Source organism: Ctenocephalides felis, unplaced genomic scaffold (assembly GCF_003426905.1).
Source record: "Ctenocephalides felis isolate EL2017-DRISC unplaced genomic scaffold, ASM342690v1 CF-g0.4_SCAFFOLD_00845, whole genome shotgun sequence".
NCBI lineage: Eukaryota > Metazoa > Arthropoda > Insecta > Siphonaptera > Pulicidae > Ctenocephalides > Ctenocephalides felis.
The window spans coordinates 13,852,609-13,870,548 of record NW_020536999.1 but is presented as its reverse complement, the minus strand read 5'-3'; the positions used below and the strand labels follow the sequence as shown (position 1 = coordinate 13,870,548).

The window sequence follows — 17,940 nt, the reverse complement described above, 5'->3', positions numbered from 1 at the left end:
CGAGGACAATTCGAAAAATATCAGCCACGTTGAAGTTTTATCCAATACAAAAACAAAAGATGACACACTTGATAAAAATAATTTAATTGCAGATACTTTGACCAAGTCGAACATGTCAAGTTTTGAAGTATATAGACATGTACCTAAAAATATATCCAGAAAAATTGAGTACATAGATTACTCTCAAATGTGTTGCGGTCCAATAAATGAAGAAGGTTATACAGCTGATCAATCGACAGTATCTTTGTCCCCTGAAATGTTCCATGAAAAACTTGATGAACTAAATTTCAGCAATGTTTCAACATTGTCTGAAGATCTACCAGATGGACACAAAACTTCGTTGAATTTAACAGGCTCACCTTTATACCAGAGCAGATTATTTGAAGAAACCGATAGAAATAGTATGATTCAAGATAATGAGTTGAACATGGCTAAAATAGTGTCACCTAAAAAGCGTACTGACACGTTCAGTCAAGGTGCTATGGATGATTCGTACTTTTATAAAAAAAGGCAAGGGTTAGCGAATAAAAGTTTGCCTAATCCAAGGAGCGATAAAAACGGTGCAAGGTACAAGTTGAATTTAACACTGTCCGCAGAAAAATTAGGAAACACTCCACAAATTATTGCTGAAAGTGATGCAAATAATGTAACAACCGTTAGTGTTAATTCCTACAACAGCATCGATGATTATGATATTCTTTACTCCAAAAAACCTGAACCTAACAATAACACTGTAGAAATCACAACCACGCCTGAAAACATGTGCCATGTTACCTGTGCAAATAAAAAATCACAAGAAACTGAAATCGCTGATGCAGCATTTTCAACACCAGCAAATGCTAAAAAATGTTATAACAATGAAACTTACGAATTGCAACTGCCGAGCAGTTCAAAACCGTATGCTGGAACATACGATCAAAATGTTGGTGGAAAATTAAGCGATGAAATCACCTTACCATCCAGTGATAGTGATTTGGCTCCAAGTTGTACTTCAACACCAAAATGGTATAAACCATCTGAAGTGAAGCAATTGACCCCAGTTAGTCACAGAAAAATTGCAGTGCATAGGCGAGTAAATTTACTTGCTGGATTCAATGCTGCACCAGAAGACAGTGATAAGGAAAACAGTCCTAAAAATGAGGATGAGAATAAAGTCGGTATTAAAATTGTGGATGGCAAGGTGTGGGTGAAATCCAAAAGCACTAATTGTGAAAAAGATATGGTACCCAGTAGTACAGGTTCTAGGTCAAACACACCGGACAGATCAGGTCCTAAAGATATCTTCGAAGAAGAAAGACCAGGAGACGTCACGCCAAAATTTAACAAAGAAGCTGATAAAAATATTTTTGAAGAAACACGAACTCCAAAAATCAAAAAAGATAAAAATCTCCTCACCAAAATTTTTGGAAAAAAGACAACACCAGCAAACGCTATACAAAACAATACAAACGCACTAAAAGTGTGTGAAGACCTCAATTTACCAAAAAGTAACAATTCTAAAATACAACAAGAAGTAATACCTCAACCTCGGAAATCTTTACAAAGACCAGAAAGCGTTAAAAGCTGGTTGAGGGAATTAGCTGACACTTGCGAACCAGAAGCAATGACGGCTCTGCAAAATAAGGCTATTCGTGGAAGTGCCAATTTTAAGTCAAATTTGAAAGCTGAATCTGTCAATAAAGATGTTGAAAGTGTACTTAGTAATGTGAATGCTGTGAGGAGAATAGCTGAGCATGCTGCAGGAGTTTTGGAGGAACTGGAAAACGTACAAAGGCAAGTAATAGATAGTGGTAATAATAATTATTTTTTTTGACCCTGATATACTGATTTCTTACTCCAATTACATTAGCTATAGAATTTCCGAAAAGTCCCTATAGTATGTTGCTCCAAAAACAAAATTTCATTCATTAACTTCCCGTAGGGTAGTTATAGTAATGGGTCGAAAATCGTAAATAAAATTTTTTCATTTCTCGACGTTTTGAAGTTTTCTGAACATTTTGGCATACCTCAGACAAAACGGATGTGTGTGTGTGTGTTTTGTATGTCCGCATTTTTTCGTCCACGTTTTCGGGCGCACGGATTAACCGATTTGTATGGTTTAAAAAACATTCGATTCCTATTGATAGGGAGATATGCCGATTAGTTTTTGGCGAAGGCAGGTCCAGCCATTTCAAAGATACAGAGCTAAATGTGAGAAAAATGGCAGTTTTTGAATGAACTAAGCGTCCGATTTAAATGATCTAAAAAACTTTCTGCTTGTATTGACAAAACAATTGCTTTTGAGGATAAAAAATTATTACAACTTTATTTATTTTCCATAAAATATTTTTGTAATTGGATTAAAAATTCAAAAAATTACCCAGACTAAGCAAGTCTAAGCGCCACTCTGGTACAAACGTTTACCCAAGTGCGTTTAGACTGTTTATACACTGGACCACTTTTCCAATTTTGTGAAAACTATTGAAAAATGTGAAAACGTCGCCAAGCTAAGCACAGTATAAGTGAAAATGTCGCACAGAATTATTTGCAAATGCGTTTAGACTGCGACTATGCAGGAGCACTTTTTCAATTTTGTATAAATTAGTCAACTATTTTTTTGAAATTGAATTCGAAATGAAATGACGATTGTTAATGTTCTGAAGATAAATTGATTTATAATTTACATTTGATTAGCTCAGATATAACAAGATAGCAAAAATAATGAAAGTCACAGTATTTGTGATAATATATTTGAAAACGTTTAAAATTTCTCGAATATTTCATTACGGTACGGGAAGTTGCAGCAATTTGCCTTAAGGCCAATAATTTGCCATACACTACTAGTTTTTTTCTTATTACTATGTTTTTTGTTTCAGGTGCATCATTGGAAACAAGCCAGAACTCAGTGGTCCATTATTGCAAAGTGCTTTGGGAGGTGTGACATCATTTGTAAAATCGAATGTGGCAACACCATCAAGTAATGCACTATTAAAACAATGTGATGCAGTCAAAGTCAGTGGAAAACCAACAGATTTGGAGGATCTGGCTAGAATAGCAACTGGTGTTCGGGCACATGTTGAAGAACAATGTTTGAAATATTTGGAGGTAAAATTTGAACTTTTATCAAAGTCTTGGTGATCAATATCAATCAAGTCTATTTTTTTTTTTCATCCACAGATACTATCAGACACCTTAGAAGAACCTCCTTCATCACAGTGCTTGTCGGCCGCTTTATCAGGCCTCGGAGCTTTATGTTCGGCTTATGGGGGCGCCATCGGGTACTCCGCTGTTAAAGCTGGTTTGATCAGAGCTCTTTTAATTGTTTGTGTCAACTCACATACATACACACTAAGACAGAATACAAATGGTGAGGAAAATCAACTCACGGCACCTTCTAGTAGTCTTGGAAAAGCTTTGAGAGTTTTGGCGACTTTGTGTCAAACTGAACAAAGTATCAGGCAGTTTTGTCAGGTAATAAAAACTAAAAAAACGAATATTTCAACTTTCCGTACAGAAAACCTTTTCTGGGTTAATTCTGCCGTAATAGAGCTCATAAAATAGCATTGCCATGGCAACGCTCTCTGATGCTTGTTCTTGGTAGTGAAAATGATGTCTATCTATTTGCTGTGCTATCAGGCGTATTTTACATATAAACAAAGCAAAGAAGAATCTTAAAACAGAGTCTTCGATGATGCAGTTATCATAACATTCTCCCTTGCTTTGTTTATATGTAAAATACATTTGATCGCACAGCAAATAGAAAGACATTTTCATAATTTTTGCTACCAAGAACAAGCAGAAGAAAGCGTTGCCATGACAACGCCCCTTTATGAGATCCGTTGAGGCAGAATTGCCCCATTAGTCTTATTCGATTCAGAATGACTGTAAACGTCGAGAAAACATAAAACTAACAAATGAAATTTCTTGATAAAAACAAACATCTGTCAATAATTCTAAGCCAAGATTTTTTGATTCAACTATTATTTTCCAGGCCGGTGGTGTGTCAGTTCTTCAGGATATTTTAGAGGACAAAAGATGTGCAGAACCAGAAAGAAGAGAAGCTTGTGCTGTGTTGACCCAGATTACAGGACCTTGGGTCACTAATGAGACTGAAATCAATAAAGACAAGAACAATAAGCACCAGAATTGGGATTGGAGACAAGAGTTAAATAAACATAAGACGCAGCTTGTACGTGCTTTAACAGGTAAGGCATAAAACTGATTTAACTTCTCCCTATTTTTTCTAAATATTTATGATATTGTTATTCTACTCTTATTCTAGATCTACTCTCTGAGACCAAGTGCTGCCAAACTCTTCTGCTGTGTGCTGCAGCATTGGCAAATGCAAGTCTTCCTCGTATGTCAACTTTTAATGACAATACCCAAGTGATGTCACCTAACAGCGTGGCTGTAACAGAAAGTTTAGCCTGGTGTGAAGCAGCTACAGAATTGCTTAAAGCCGTTAAGCGACGAGGACCAGGGTGCTCGGTATTCTTACAGGTTAGTAACCAGAAAACTGAAATAGTTTCGACTATTTTCGAACAGTTGAGTTTTTTTTTCTAAAAATCATTTTCTATTCCAGGAGCAGACAAGCTCTTTGCTCTGCAACTTGAGTGCAGTCCAAGAATGCAGACGCAGACTCTGCCCATCTTCCAAAAACCCAGCAAATTCAAGTGAACCCATAATGGCTATATTTTCATTCCTTAACACATGCAGAAGATTTATAGCACCTGAAGAATCCGCATCCTTCAGACGTGGTGTTATGAGAGCATCGGAGAGAATGGTAAAGAAATTCATACAAAATCCTCCTAAACCAGTATTTTAACTGTCAATTATCTTTTCTAGGACTATTCCAGTTCCTTGCTACAAAACAGTGTCCGTGCCAAGTCAGACCAATCAAGATCAAGCACAAAATCCGAACGTCTACCAAGAACACCTGACAATTTTTTCACCAATTCCAGTTCCAAAACAAATTTGGAATTATCATCATTCAAAAGTCCGGAATCCCCCAAATTCACACCAGCTGAAAAGGCATCAGCAGAACGCATGTTGATATCAACAACCTTGTGTTTAACCAGATTTTGCAGAGATCGAGAAGTTGCCAGGTTTTGCTTTAAATTGGGAAGTCAAAGGTATCTTTTGTTGGCTGCAGATTTGTTGAAAATGCAGCAGCAGAAGAATGTGAAAGAAGTTTTGGCTGTTTGTGAAGAAACCGCCAGGATTATTTCGGCTTATGGTAATAATGATACTTCTTTGGTCACGGTAAATGAAAGTTATGTTTGAAAAGATAAGAGACATAAATAGAAGTTATTGCATCAAGTATACGCCTAGTTATTACTGTTTTTCGGCGAAATACTCCGTTCATCTGCGGCACATTCTAAAATATTGCTCATCTAATATTATCAATTTTATAGTTTTATAATCCAACTGTCAGCAAGTTGGCATTTTTTCAGTTTGTTCAGTATTATTTTTAAAAACTTTAAAGAATTTTAATTTTATAGGAAAATTTATACCTTGTATTTTAGGGTGGTCCTTAACGTGGGCATTTTCGAATTTCTTTGGTCCCAAGGGCTCCAATGCTTCCAAATTAATAAAAAATAAATCTCTAATAGTTTTAGCTCTTACTATTAACATTTAGATAGTGCGCAATTCAATTAAAAGTTTCGTAATTCATTATTAACATATGTCATTAAGTAAATTCTTGCGCCATCTGTGATAGTATTCGTGAACTCAAATATTATGACACATAAGAATATTTATAAATCATTATAAATCTAATTAAATCCATGTGGTCTGTTCTATAATATTTATTCATCATGGTAATATTAATAATTTTGCAGGATAATATTTATTTAATTGGTGATGTTGAAAAAAATATTATATAATGCCATGATGAATAAATATTTAGTTTAGGCCACATGGATTTAATTAGAGGTTAAGTGGTTTGTAAATATTCTTATGTGTCATAATGTTTGAGTCCAGGAATACTATCACAGATGGCGCAAGAATTTACTTAATGACATATGTTAATAACAAATAGAAAAAACTTTTGATTGGAGTGCGCTCTATCTAAATGTTAATATTAATTTTTTATTAATTTTGATACATTTGAGCCCTTGGGAGCAAAAATGTCCATGTTAAGGACCACCCTATTGTATTTGTTACATATCGCGCTCTCCCTCTAACACAAAGCGTCAAAAAGAGACAGACAACATATTGATACCAATTTGCATACGATTTATATATTGTGCTCTCCCTCTAACGAATGAATAAAAAGAGATGCAAAAACATTATTAATTCAAATAATAATATTTAAAGGCCTATTTAATTTTAAATGAACACAGAATAATATGATTAAATTTTATAATAATTTTCTTATTCGGTTAAGAGATATTTCTAAATATTATATATATTAAGTGGAAAATATATTTTAGTATTTAAGTTATTAGTCATTACTGTGATATTGTAGAAAATAGCAATATGTAAAATATAAAATGCCATTTAGCAACTACTAAAATTCTTACGTACATTAAAATATAAAAATAAAATAAAATTATGCCGTAAGATAAAATTATTACAGTATTTTGTCAAATTTTCAAGATTAATATAGATTAAAAACATATATTATAAAATGTGTCAATTCTTCAGCCCATAATTTTTGTACATTGTTAACAAATATTATAGGCCTAGGATAAACTTTTTGTCTCACATACTCACTTATCATAAGACAATTAAAGTACTTAAAATTTCAAGAAGGCAAAAATTTATTATTAACTTCCCGTAGGGTAAGTTATTGTAATGGGCCGAAAATCGGAATTGAAAATTTTTACATTTCTCGACGTTTTGAAGGTTTCTGAACATTTTGGCATACCTCAGAAAAAATGGATGTGTGTGTGTGTGTGTGTGTGTGTATGTGTGTGTGTGTGTGTATGTATGTGTGGATACAAATTTCCAGTCACGTTTTAAGGCGCACGGATCAACCGATTTGAATGGTTCAAAAAACATTCGATTCCTATTGATAGGGAAAAGAGCTGATTAGTTTTTGGCAAAGGCAGGTCCAGCCGTTTCGGAGATACGGAGCAAAGAGTGCGGAAAATAGAAATCGAATTTTTGAGAGAACGGAGTATCCGATTTGAATGATCTAAAAAACATTCAATTAGTAATGATTGGGAGAAGTGTTTATTAGTTTTTGGCAAAGGCAGGCCCAGCCATTTCGAAGATACGGAGCTAAATATGTAAAAAGTGGCAGTTTTTGAGAGAACTAAGCGTCCGATTTGAATGATTCAAAAAACTTTCTGCTTGTCTTAACAAAATAATTGATTTTGGAAAAAAAAAATTTCGTTCGATTTTTTTTTTTTTTTTTCTTTTTTTTTAGTTTTTTGTTGAAACAAATAATTTCAACTTTGCAATTCAGTTTATATAATTCTTATAAATATTAGACAATGTTACAATATTTATAATAATCTATTTGAAAACATTCAGTATTCCTCGAACATTTCGTTACGGTACGGGAAGTTCCAGCAATTTGCCTTAAGGCACGATGCCACCCACCCCACTAGTTTATCTTATTATAAGCGAGTAGTAACACAAAAAAGTTTATCAGGAAAATATTATGAGATTCAATACGATTTTAAAATTATTATATTTTATGTGCCATTTTTCACAAAAATTATATTTACTAAATTTATATATACTTATGTATTTTATTTGATGGTATTTTTATATGAAATTATAATATATGAATATTAACTAGTGTTTTTTTTAACTTGCCGAAGGAAATGTTTGTGTTTTTGACAGAAAATGCCGCGTGCAAATTTCAGGTTATATGTCCATGACATATCCTGTGGTAATAAATTGGAATCCTTTATGTTAAGACATCATAATTGATTTTTATAATTGTTATAGCAGTTGATAATAATACATATATGTATCAAATAAAATAAGTTCTTTGTTCTTACCTTCAAATCAAAACTGCATTTCACCACTTTAGAACCGCCATTACTGAAATCAAATCGATGTCTGTCAAATAAAACCTTATATCGACAATTTCTCTTAATGTATTAACAAAGTCATGTTAAATACTAAATTTACATTAAAATGTGCACCACCTTTTCAAATTTAAAATAATTCACAATTACTTTCTAAGGCAAAAACTTAAAATAAATCACAACAAGATCGAAGGAACCAAGGAACTGTCATCGAAGTTACCATTGAACTAAGAACAAATATCATATGGATTTTTCAACAAACTTTAATAATTTTTTAAATAACACCTTTACATTCATATAAAAAGCATTGCACCTTTATACCTTTTATGTTTCTTAAATTTAACTTGTACAATAATTCCACTGACTTGAATACTTATTTAAAAATTTGACAAAATTTGGAAATGTCATTTGCAAATCAAATCAGTGTGAACATTGCACAGTTAACTTTTTACTTACTTATAAGTTCAGATTATAATACACAATAATCTGCAATAAAATTAATAAAATATTATATATTTAAGTAAAACATACCACTTTTATTAAATGCAGATAAATAATAATAATAATCTGAACATATTTCAGAATTGTATATGTTCAGATTTTCTGTTTAAATTTTGCGCTCTTAGTGGCAGCCATTTTTGTTGGCAGTTTTTGACAGTTGTGTAAAGAAAATTATTAACTATCGTTTTAATTAAATAAAAATAATTATGCTCAATTAAGTTATGCATTAAGTTGAGGTGATATAAAATAGTTCATATATATGCTCCAAAAACGGCAATTACCTGTTATTTACATATATCAGGAAGTCCATGCAACTTGCCTCAAGGCAAAAAGCGTCTTACACCTATTTTAATTTGAATTTATATTGCACATTTAATTTTATAAAACTAAATTAAAAAAAAATATCTAAGAGCTAATTAAAGAGAATATCTATTACTAATTTAAATAATCCGCTATTATTAGTTCTAAAGTTCTCCAACAGATACTGCTTGAATTTCGAACATGACATTTCAACAACAAGGAGAGCAATATACAAAAGTCTGTGCGATAGAAAGAGACAAAGCATCAATGTTTTTGTATGACGAAACTTTGGCATGTTTACACATTCCTAATTTGACATTGGAAAACAATCTTAATTACTAAAAGTTCGCGAATTAATATTACAAGTACAGGTGTTGCATTTGAGAACAATATTTTGTTCAATCGTATACAAATACTTTTAGTTCATATAAAATGATTTATGAGTGAAAATAATATCACAACTTATTTGAAGGATAAATATATTATGGGTGTAAAAAGAATCTTGACAAAGCTGTAAAATATTAAATTATTGATCATTTTACGTATGAAAATTGTATGCACAATATTACAGTATGACTCATTCAACTTGTTTCTGTTGAATGTAAAAATGTTGTGGAAATTGTAACACAGGTGAGCTATTAAATTTTTGCTACTTACATAATTTTCCATTTGAATATCATTTTCTAAATTGTTTTATGAATTTTACATTATAAAAGTTTTTCACCATCTAGGTTCATATATTTTCTTGTACTCTTAAAAGAATGAAATGAGTTGGACATGTTTTGTTTAACAACTTCCATGCTCAAACTGTTGCAACTTTTTGGTCGTGCCAATCTGTTAGAGCTCAGAAATCTGCTTATAATTATTCAAAGGCCCTTAGTTGAAGTCATACAATTTATCAAATCCTTCTGTTCTAACACAACACATATCTGTGATGTGTTACATTCTCCACATCCTTGAATTTTTCAATAATTTCACTTTCAAAGTCAAGAGACATTGATTCTGAAAACAAATAATAATTTGTAAGCATATTAAAACAAAAAAGTCTTTCACATTTTTGTGCTTCGCTCACACGAAATAATAAAGTACTGTACTTATTTATTACACTACAAAGCTTAAAATTTTATTTCTTTATTGCTAAAGGTAGAATCTAATAAGAATCATATTCAATTACTACATTACTACCTACTACCGTTACTACTTATATAATTGTTCATCTAAACTTAGGCAAAGATCACTTTAAAACTTGTCTTTTGGATATTAATTTATAACAAATTTTAATTTTTTATTTTTGGACGATTACTATTACTATCGTTCATTTGAATACAGACATCAAAGATTACTTTAAAAATTGTCTTTTAAATGATTTTTCATACACCAATTCACTAGCCAATTTTAATTTCAACATATTCTTGTATTCTTAAACGAATCCATCATTTCCATTGTCTTACTTGGATTACATTGTAATAACAAAGTTAATTCAAATATCACAATGCAACTTCCAATTTTGTTTATCTTATAGCTCGAGTCCAAATTTCATAATAAAATCCACGTTTCATTCAAATCTTATAACATATCTGTCTCATATTACATTACACACAAGTTCTTTGGCAGAATATCATATTGTCTTTATATTAATTTTTCATTTCATTACAGGAGTTACATAAAAACATTCCCAAGCAAAAACTGCTTTTCAAATTCGAATTTTATATAAATCTTCTATAATATAATGGATGAGGAAGCATGCAGCACAAGTGCAGGGCACTCGACAGATGTTTCATCAAGATATCTTGAATTGTGGGTTCCGAATGACTTTCAAACTTGTTTGCCAATGGTTGATCCATTGTCAAAATTATGCAATGAGGCAGTGCCGAAAGAAGATCAACCGGCGAGGTAAATTATTAATATTATAATTTTTATATATATATATATATATATATATATATTATATCTTATATATAAAATTTAATGTATGTAAATATACTCCTCCTAAACGATTATTCGGATTTTGGTAAATCTTTCTGAAGTTTGTTAAGGAAATTTTTTAGGATGTATGTGATTATAAAAATATAGTGATATTGTAGAAATAAATGGCAAAAATAACAAAAAAACGCTTATCATTATTTGACATTGAAAACATTTGAGCTGTCATTTGATAGAAATTTCAATTTACTTCAAATTTGAATGTAGCTGATGTTATGAGTCTAGATAATATTAGAATATGATATATAAAAAAAAATGTAATGTCTACATTATTATTGCCGAAAAGCAGGTGAGATGTGCCAGAAATTAAAATTGTGTAAGATACAGTCAACAGTATATGTTCGGCAGATGAAATTACATCATTCAGTTTAATAAATAATGCAACAAGTCCAAAATTGCATATTGCATTGTTTCTTGTGTCAAAAATTCATTTGTTTGGCATTAGATATGGAATATTTAGCAAATTGATCTTAGATTGAGAAGTGCTTATATGAACTAAATTTTACAAATTAATTCATCTAAAATTTGAACACAAACAATAATGTTTATTAAGTTATTAGTAAAGAAAATGTACTTTAGATCTTATAATTGCCAAAAAGCAACTAATATATCGTACGAGATTATGAAAATTATAGACTAAATAATTGAAGCAATTGTGTTGTGTGGTAAAATAAAGTGTGATATTGTTCTTTTACCGCAAATACTATATTATTTTTTTCTGAATTTCTTATACTGCCTATGCAAAGACCATAAATGAATCACAAAGACAGGACATCAAATAGGGTATTAAAAAGTATAGGATAGAATGTTAAAAAATTTGGAACTTTTGAATTGTAGACGTGGGTACAAAACAACGACTGTCGGGTCATCCAGTATATATATATATTATTTTTATTTTTGCAGATGCTTTCGTGGTCCAATCATTCTAGACCGTAGACAAAGAAGGCATACTTGTGTGTACGATTCTAAGACTTTGAGAGCAAGAAGACTAAGAAACGCTGTATCGCTGAACAACCTTGATTTGGTAATTTTTTTTTTCATAACTCTCAATAATATTTATAGCCCATCACTATCGATACAATAAATTTCATAAATGAATAATCACTTGAACTTCTGTTTGATGTTAAAAATAGATTTTGTTTCCTCTTTAATATAACAAGTTGTGCATGGCCTTAAGGCGAATTGCTGAACTTCCCGTACCAAAAATTAAATTTTTTGAAAAAGATAAAAAAAATTTTATAGGTAAGTAAGATGAAAGAATATTTCTAGACCTGAAGTCTTTTCCCCCAGGTCCGTCGCTTGCTCCAAACAGGAGTCAGCGCCAACAGCAGCGACAGCCAACGCAGAAGTCCTTTACATTTGGCCTCCTGCAAAGGCTACACACAGATGGTGAAGCTGCTCATCGAACACGGAGCAGACGCCAACATCAAAGACGACTTAGGAAACACTCCCCTACACTTAGCAGCCTGCACCAACAACATAGAAATCATCACCCTCCTCCTAGACGGGGGAGCTGATGTCTCATCCCTAGACAACTGCGGTAGAAATCCTTTACAGTTGGCTCAGAGCAAGCTGAGGCTGATCATAGAAATGAACAAGAAGAGGATCGAGCCTCCTGAAATGCAGAAATTGAAAGATCAAGTGCAACAGGTGGTCAGTATGTTGTTGACATTTCTGCAGAAGCAGAAGGACGCTCGAGTCGAATTGGACGATTTGAGTGATAAACTTAATAAGTTGAAAACTTCAGAAATTAATGATATTGATGGAGAGGTTTCGAAATTGTTGGACGACTTGCAAATCTTAGAGATAAAGAAGTAAGTTAAAATGTTAGTTTGTAAATGTTGATTATTTATAATCATGCAATAGATATAAAGATATATATTTAAGGTGAACATTTTTACTGAAGTTACTGATCCATGGGGACAGTTTTATTCAAGAGTCAGTGATAGACATTCTTTCAAGATATTAAAAATGTGTTATTAATGGGGCAATTATGCCGTAGCAGAGCTCATGAAATGGCGTTGTCATGGCAACGCATTCTTATGCTTGTTCATGGTATTGAAAATTATGAAAATGTCTATTTATTTGCCTATTATTTTACATATAAACAAGCAATAGAGAATGTTATGATAACTGCACCATTTAAAATTCTGTTATCATATGATTATTCCTTGCTTGTTCATATGTAAAATACACCTGTGCACACGGCAAATAGATAAACATTTTCATAATTTTTACTACCAAGAACAAGCAAAAAAAAAGCGTTGCTATGACAACGCTATTTTATGAGTTCTGTTACGGCAGAATTGCCCCATAAGTAATATCTTGGCATATAATGAGATTACAGATTGATTATAACTGCCATGAGAAAAATCAGAAAAAAATCCTTCACAACCACTTTGAATATTATGGACTTTAAAGAAACTTAGAAAGTTGGTTTGCAAATTATGAGAGAGATGGACAGAGTACATGTTTACCATGAGCGAGCGAGACAGATAGTGTTGTCTCTGTTGGGGTCAAACATTTGATTTTATGATATTTTCATTTTTTAAGTCGTGTTTTTAATATGAAACTAACAAGTTTTGTACCATTTTACAATCCTGATTAAACACGCGAACTTTTAATATCACTTGCCAAGGCACTTAGTACATGGGACATTTCCCAAAAATGTAAAATTGGGTTTATAATGAAACTCTTGTTGACTTATTTGTTTCACTAATTTATTCCCTTATGATTTACATGTGCATAACTTAACTTATTTATTTAATTTATTATTGTTTATTTTATTTATTTATTTAACTGGTTTTGCGAGTTACGCGGGTACTTTCTTATGTCCTTTCTTATTGACGCTTAAACTTGTACTGAAAATTATACCTAATATTTTGGGTTAATATTTTTTATTGCCCTGTATGGAGCAAACAGCTTTGTGCTTGTGCGTTGTTGCATTTTTTGTACATTGAATTTTAAAATTTTTGAATTCATAGTTTAACAAATAGTTTTTACTCTAGAAGACTTGGGCCAATTGTACCATTATTTTGGACTTTAGTTCTAAAAATGTTATATAAGGTTACAGTTCCTAAGTTTAAATGAACAAAAATAATACAAATCAAGCACGATAACCGAAAAATTGTCATGAAAGCTAGATAGAATTTTTTCTGATCTTTTTCATGATAGTTACAATCAATATTGTCAATTAATACTGCAAACTGGCTCTCATTTCAATACAGATAATTTAATATACAAGCAATAGTTTTATAATATTTGTATTTTTGTTGTAAACAAACGAGAAAAAAGTGCTCAATTAATTTCAAACAAACAAAAAAAAACAAATGAAAAACTATGAATATATTAAGACTTAAATATATTTATAAATTGATTATACTATTTAACTACTCAATAAAAGCATATATAAATATAAGTCACATTTGTTTTTGTCTCATTGATGTGTATATATATATATATATATATATATATACTGGCTGGCCCAGCAAACGTTGTATAGCCATAAAAAATTATTGCAGATAAAAAATAATTAATTGATTATGAATGTAGATTAGAAGTATGTGGTATAGTGAAAGTGTTAGCTATTAGTAACACAAATTATAAATGTATATGGTTTGCCCGCTACAATGCATGATACATATAAATGTTACTGGAACGCATTATTAGTCATTACAAGTGCCATTCTAATGTGAAACTTTTATTAACTTCCTGAAGGATAAGTTAATGTTTTCATCAAAAATTCCGATTCGCTATTTTTATGTAAAAAATGGTTTTTATATTTACAGCAAATTTTATTAAATTTTTAAGTTAGACACCTACACGTTTATTTTGTGATTTGAAAACGTAACAATAACGAAACCGTTACGTTTTTGCGCAATTTGGAAGCGTAACAAATTCAGTTTTTGAGGCGGAAATAGAAACGTCTGTGTGCCTCCTACGTTACGTAACCGCTATGTTTGACGTAACATCTGTTACGTTATATTAACGTTTTAATTACGTTTTGTGGTTTACTGTGAATTTATGACCCTAGACCAAAATGCTCCTTTAATATTAGTAAGAATCTTTCTTACCAATTACCATCCCGTACCGTCATTTCACCACTTCAACAGATTGTATTGATCTGTGTCTTGTGATTCAGTTTCAGTTTAAATTCTTATATAATAATATTATTGGTCTCTACCTTGGAAAGGATTCGAGACTCCAAAAATAACTTCATGCAATGTTTTATTCAAAACATTTTGGAGATATAAATATTAAACAAGAGTTGGAGAGATATCAGGACTAAGTACAGTAAGGCAGTACTATGAAGCGTGCGCTACAGTTTATTATCTTGTCGGAAGCTCCGACGCGCCAATGAAGATTTTGGAAACCAAATTACCAGTATTTTCAATTGTTTATTTCAAAAATAAAATTTTGGTTTTTGCTAAGAAATAATCGGTCCGATATCGAATTGATACGTCGTTCATTCATTTTTATAATTAAGGAAATTTCGTACTCTAAAAATGTGTTAAACGTATACTGTAATCAGTAGCTACATGCAAAAAACAGATTGTATACATTTTCTTGGCATAGATTCTGATTAGAATTTTATAGATTCAAGATTGTGGACTAAAACGTGAAAAAAAAACACTTATTCCAATTATAATAATTACAAAGAAACAGCTAGGCCGATAGTTACGCAATACTGATGAACTAGAACTTTTCGAGTTAAAATGAAAGGTTTTTAAATTTTTGACATCGGTTTAGGCGTTTTGGATAAAACGTCAATAGAAGGTCTATAATGCTCACAAAGCTCTTCAAATTCAACTTAAAAAAAACATGAAATAATTTTTTTCATGATAGTTACCATCAATACTATCACCCCGTTTCGGCTTGAGTTCTGGGACACCTTGTTCAATAACGTTTTTTTAAACTTCATAAAAATGAATCTAAATATAAATAAATTTGAACTCACTTGTGGTCAGAGGTCCAACTAAATCAAAAAAAACTTTCCAATCCTAATGAACTTGCACAAATAACGCAATTCTTCATAGACACCATAATTTTCATGGACAACCTACTAAATTAACATCAACATATATAATTAAAATAAAATCAATCGTAATAATTAATTAATTAGTATCATAATTTGTTACCTTGCATTTTTATTTTTATTTTTTTTACTAGTGTCCTGAAGAAGTAACAATATTCGAATTTCTACACTAAAATTTCTGAAACTTCCTGAAAAATAGATAAATTACAAAATGCCTATTATTTGTTGCATATATTAGATATGTTTTATTATTTGTGTAAATAGTTAACAAGAAATTGCTTCAAGTACATATGTAAATACAAGATTACATTATATATTATTGATTACGCATATATATACAAACTTATGTATAAATAAAATTACCTAAATTAATCATAATTTAATTAACACAATCATTCTTAATTTTAATTAAAATGTCTGATTTTTAACCACGTCTTGGTACCGGTTTTGATAAATAATTTCCGTGTGATATATTATTGATATAAATATTTTTGTTAAAATGAATTAATCACAACCTCAAACAAAATGCACTTCTCACTAATGTCTTAGATTTCACAGCCCCCACGATTTTAAAAGCATTCAAATTGCGGTTTGCACATTCAAAAAACAAAAAACTAATTAGAATAAAATATACTTATTTAGAAAAAAACTGTATTTAACTCCGTAATTTTCCTACCTAAAAAAATTCCATTATACCTAAATAGCTAGAGACCCACAAAAAATTAACTTAACATCCTTGGCACAACTATACGTCTATAGTTTTTTTATTTTGAAGAAAATCCTACTCTATTAAAATTCTGATTGAATGTTTATCTATATTTTATAACAATTAGGCTAATAACAATTTATTAATTAATAACAAGGTAACAAGATAATTATCTTATCGACTAACACGAAAACAAACCAAATAAAATTTCCTCGTGTTGAGCATTGACTTGTGTTAAATTTTTAAATATAAAATGAATTGTTAATAATATTATTTTAGTGATGCTTAAACATAAAAGCTACCGAAAGCAAATTTCCATTATTACTTAGAAGTTATTTTTTTGGCAAGTTACGGATAACACCTAAAGTCTATTTTAAGTGAAATATTATTATGGCAGTTTCAATGTCTTTTGGGGAAATTGCCCCATTTATCTATATATTAAATTTGAAATGTATCATTATTTTTTTGCTACAACGTTGATATTAAAATTGCATTACCTACAATGTGATTTAAAATCTAAAATTTGTTAAAATTAATAAATGAAGCAAAATACTAGACAAACCGAATTAACTTATTGGATACAAATACGAAAGTAGGAGGAAACCACCATATAATGAAAGGACTTATTAATTATATAAATTTACTATCACTGATTTTAATGTTCTCAATTAAGGGATAACAGCACTATAAACTCAAAAAATATTTTTAATTTTTTAGGGAAAAATATTTCATACATCGACGTGTTTTATTTCTTGTATTTGCTGTGATGACGTCATTTTTGTAGATTTTTATATAATAATTTTTTATTTTGTTACTCAAAAATACCCTTAATACCTTATTTTCATATTATGAATTTAATACCTCCTTTGTCTAAAAAATGAAAAAAAAAAGTTTTTTCAAGCTGTTACCCCTTAATAAATTATTCTTATTATTAAAATTAGTATTGATCAAGTTAATAAATTATTATCAAATCCGGACATTTAAATAGATACTTCCATAATTTAATTAAACAATTAATTTAAATCCTTATAATTACGTTTAAGTACGTTTTAAATTATTACTATATATATTTAACAATATTAATAATTTTGAAAAAATACCTTGTCTATATACAATTCCATTTTAAAACCAGATTTCCGATTTACAATAATATTTTATAAATAAATTAATGGGGCAAGTCTGCCATAACAGAGCTCATAAAATAGCGTAGTCATGGTAATGCTCTCTTATGCTTGTTCTTGGTAATGAAAATTATGAAAATGAGTATTTTACATATAAACAAACAAGGAAGAATGTTATGATAAAAGAATTTTAGATGATGCAGTTATCGTAACATTCATTCTGGTCAACATAGATTGACAAACTAAACAAATAGTCGACGAAAAATTTGCATATCATAATAAAAGAATTTTATTTATTGATTTTTTTTATCGTTTTAAAAGTTTTAA

General features: G+C 30.5%; 2 protein-coding genes across 2 annotated transcripts; both read left to right on the top strand.

The window, feature by feature from the left end:
- The first annotated feature begins 112 nt into the window (after window positions 1-112).
- On the top strand, window positions 113-5,343 carry LOC113378293. Its single transcript, XM_026618829.1, has 7 exons — window positions 113-1,773; window positions 2,856-3,084; window positions 3,157-3,450; window positions 3,971-4,184; window positions 4,262-4,479; window positions 4,562-4,762; window positions 4,825-5,343. The coding sequence occupies exons 1-7, from the start codon at window positions 113-115 to the stop codon at window positions 5,260-5,262; spliced, it is 3,255 nt and encodes a 1,084-aa protein (XP_026474614.1). The 3' UTR covers window positions 5,263-5,343.
- A 3,929-nt stretch (window positions 5,344-9,272) lies between these two features.
- On the top strand, window positions 9,273-13,113 carry LOC113363670 (ankyrin repeat domain-containing protein 54-like). The gene is made up of 4 exons (XM_026606146.1): window positions 9,273-9,398; window positions 10,425-10,661; window positions 11,655-11,775; window positions 12,042-13,113. Exons 2-4 carry the CDS (start codon window positions 10,498-10,500, stop codon window positions 12,567-12,569), a joined length of 813 nt encoding a protein of 270 aa, XP_026461931.1. The 5' UTR covers window positions 9,273-9,398; window positions 10,425-10,497; the 3' UTR covers window positions 12,570-13,113.
- Window positions 13,114-17,940: the final 4,827 nt, after the last annotated feature.

Excerpts from the sequence above, each read along its gene's own strand:
- LOC113363670 (XM_026606146.1), top strand. The coding sequence starts at position 10,498 with ATGGATGAGGAAGCATGCAGCACAAGTGCAGGGCACTCGACAGATGTT. Across the intron at positions 10,662-11,654 it reads AAAGAAGATCAACCGGCGAG|ATGCTTTCGTGGTCCAATCA; the intron begins GTAAATTATTAA and ends TTATTTTTGCAG. Across the intron at positions 11,776-12,041 it reads CGCTGAACAACCTTGATTTG|GTCCGTCGCTTGCTCCAAAC; the intron begins GTAATTTTTTTT and ends CTTTTCCCCCAG.
- LOC113378293 (XM_026618829.1), top strand. The coding sequence starts at position 113 with ATGTCAAGTTTTGAAGTATATAGACATGTACCTAAAAATATATCCAGA. Across the intron at positions 1,774-2,855 it reads GAACTGGAAAACGTACAAAG|GTGCATCATTGGAAACAAGC; the intron begins GCAAGTAATAGA and ends TTTTTGTTTCAG. Across the intron at positions 3,085-3,156 it reads AATGTTTGAAATATTTGGAG|ATACTATCAGACACCTTAGA; the intron begins GTAAAATTTGAA and ends TTTCATCCACAG.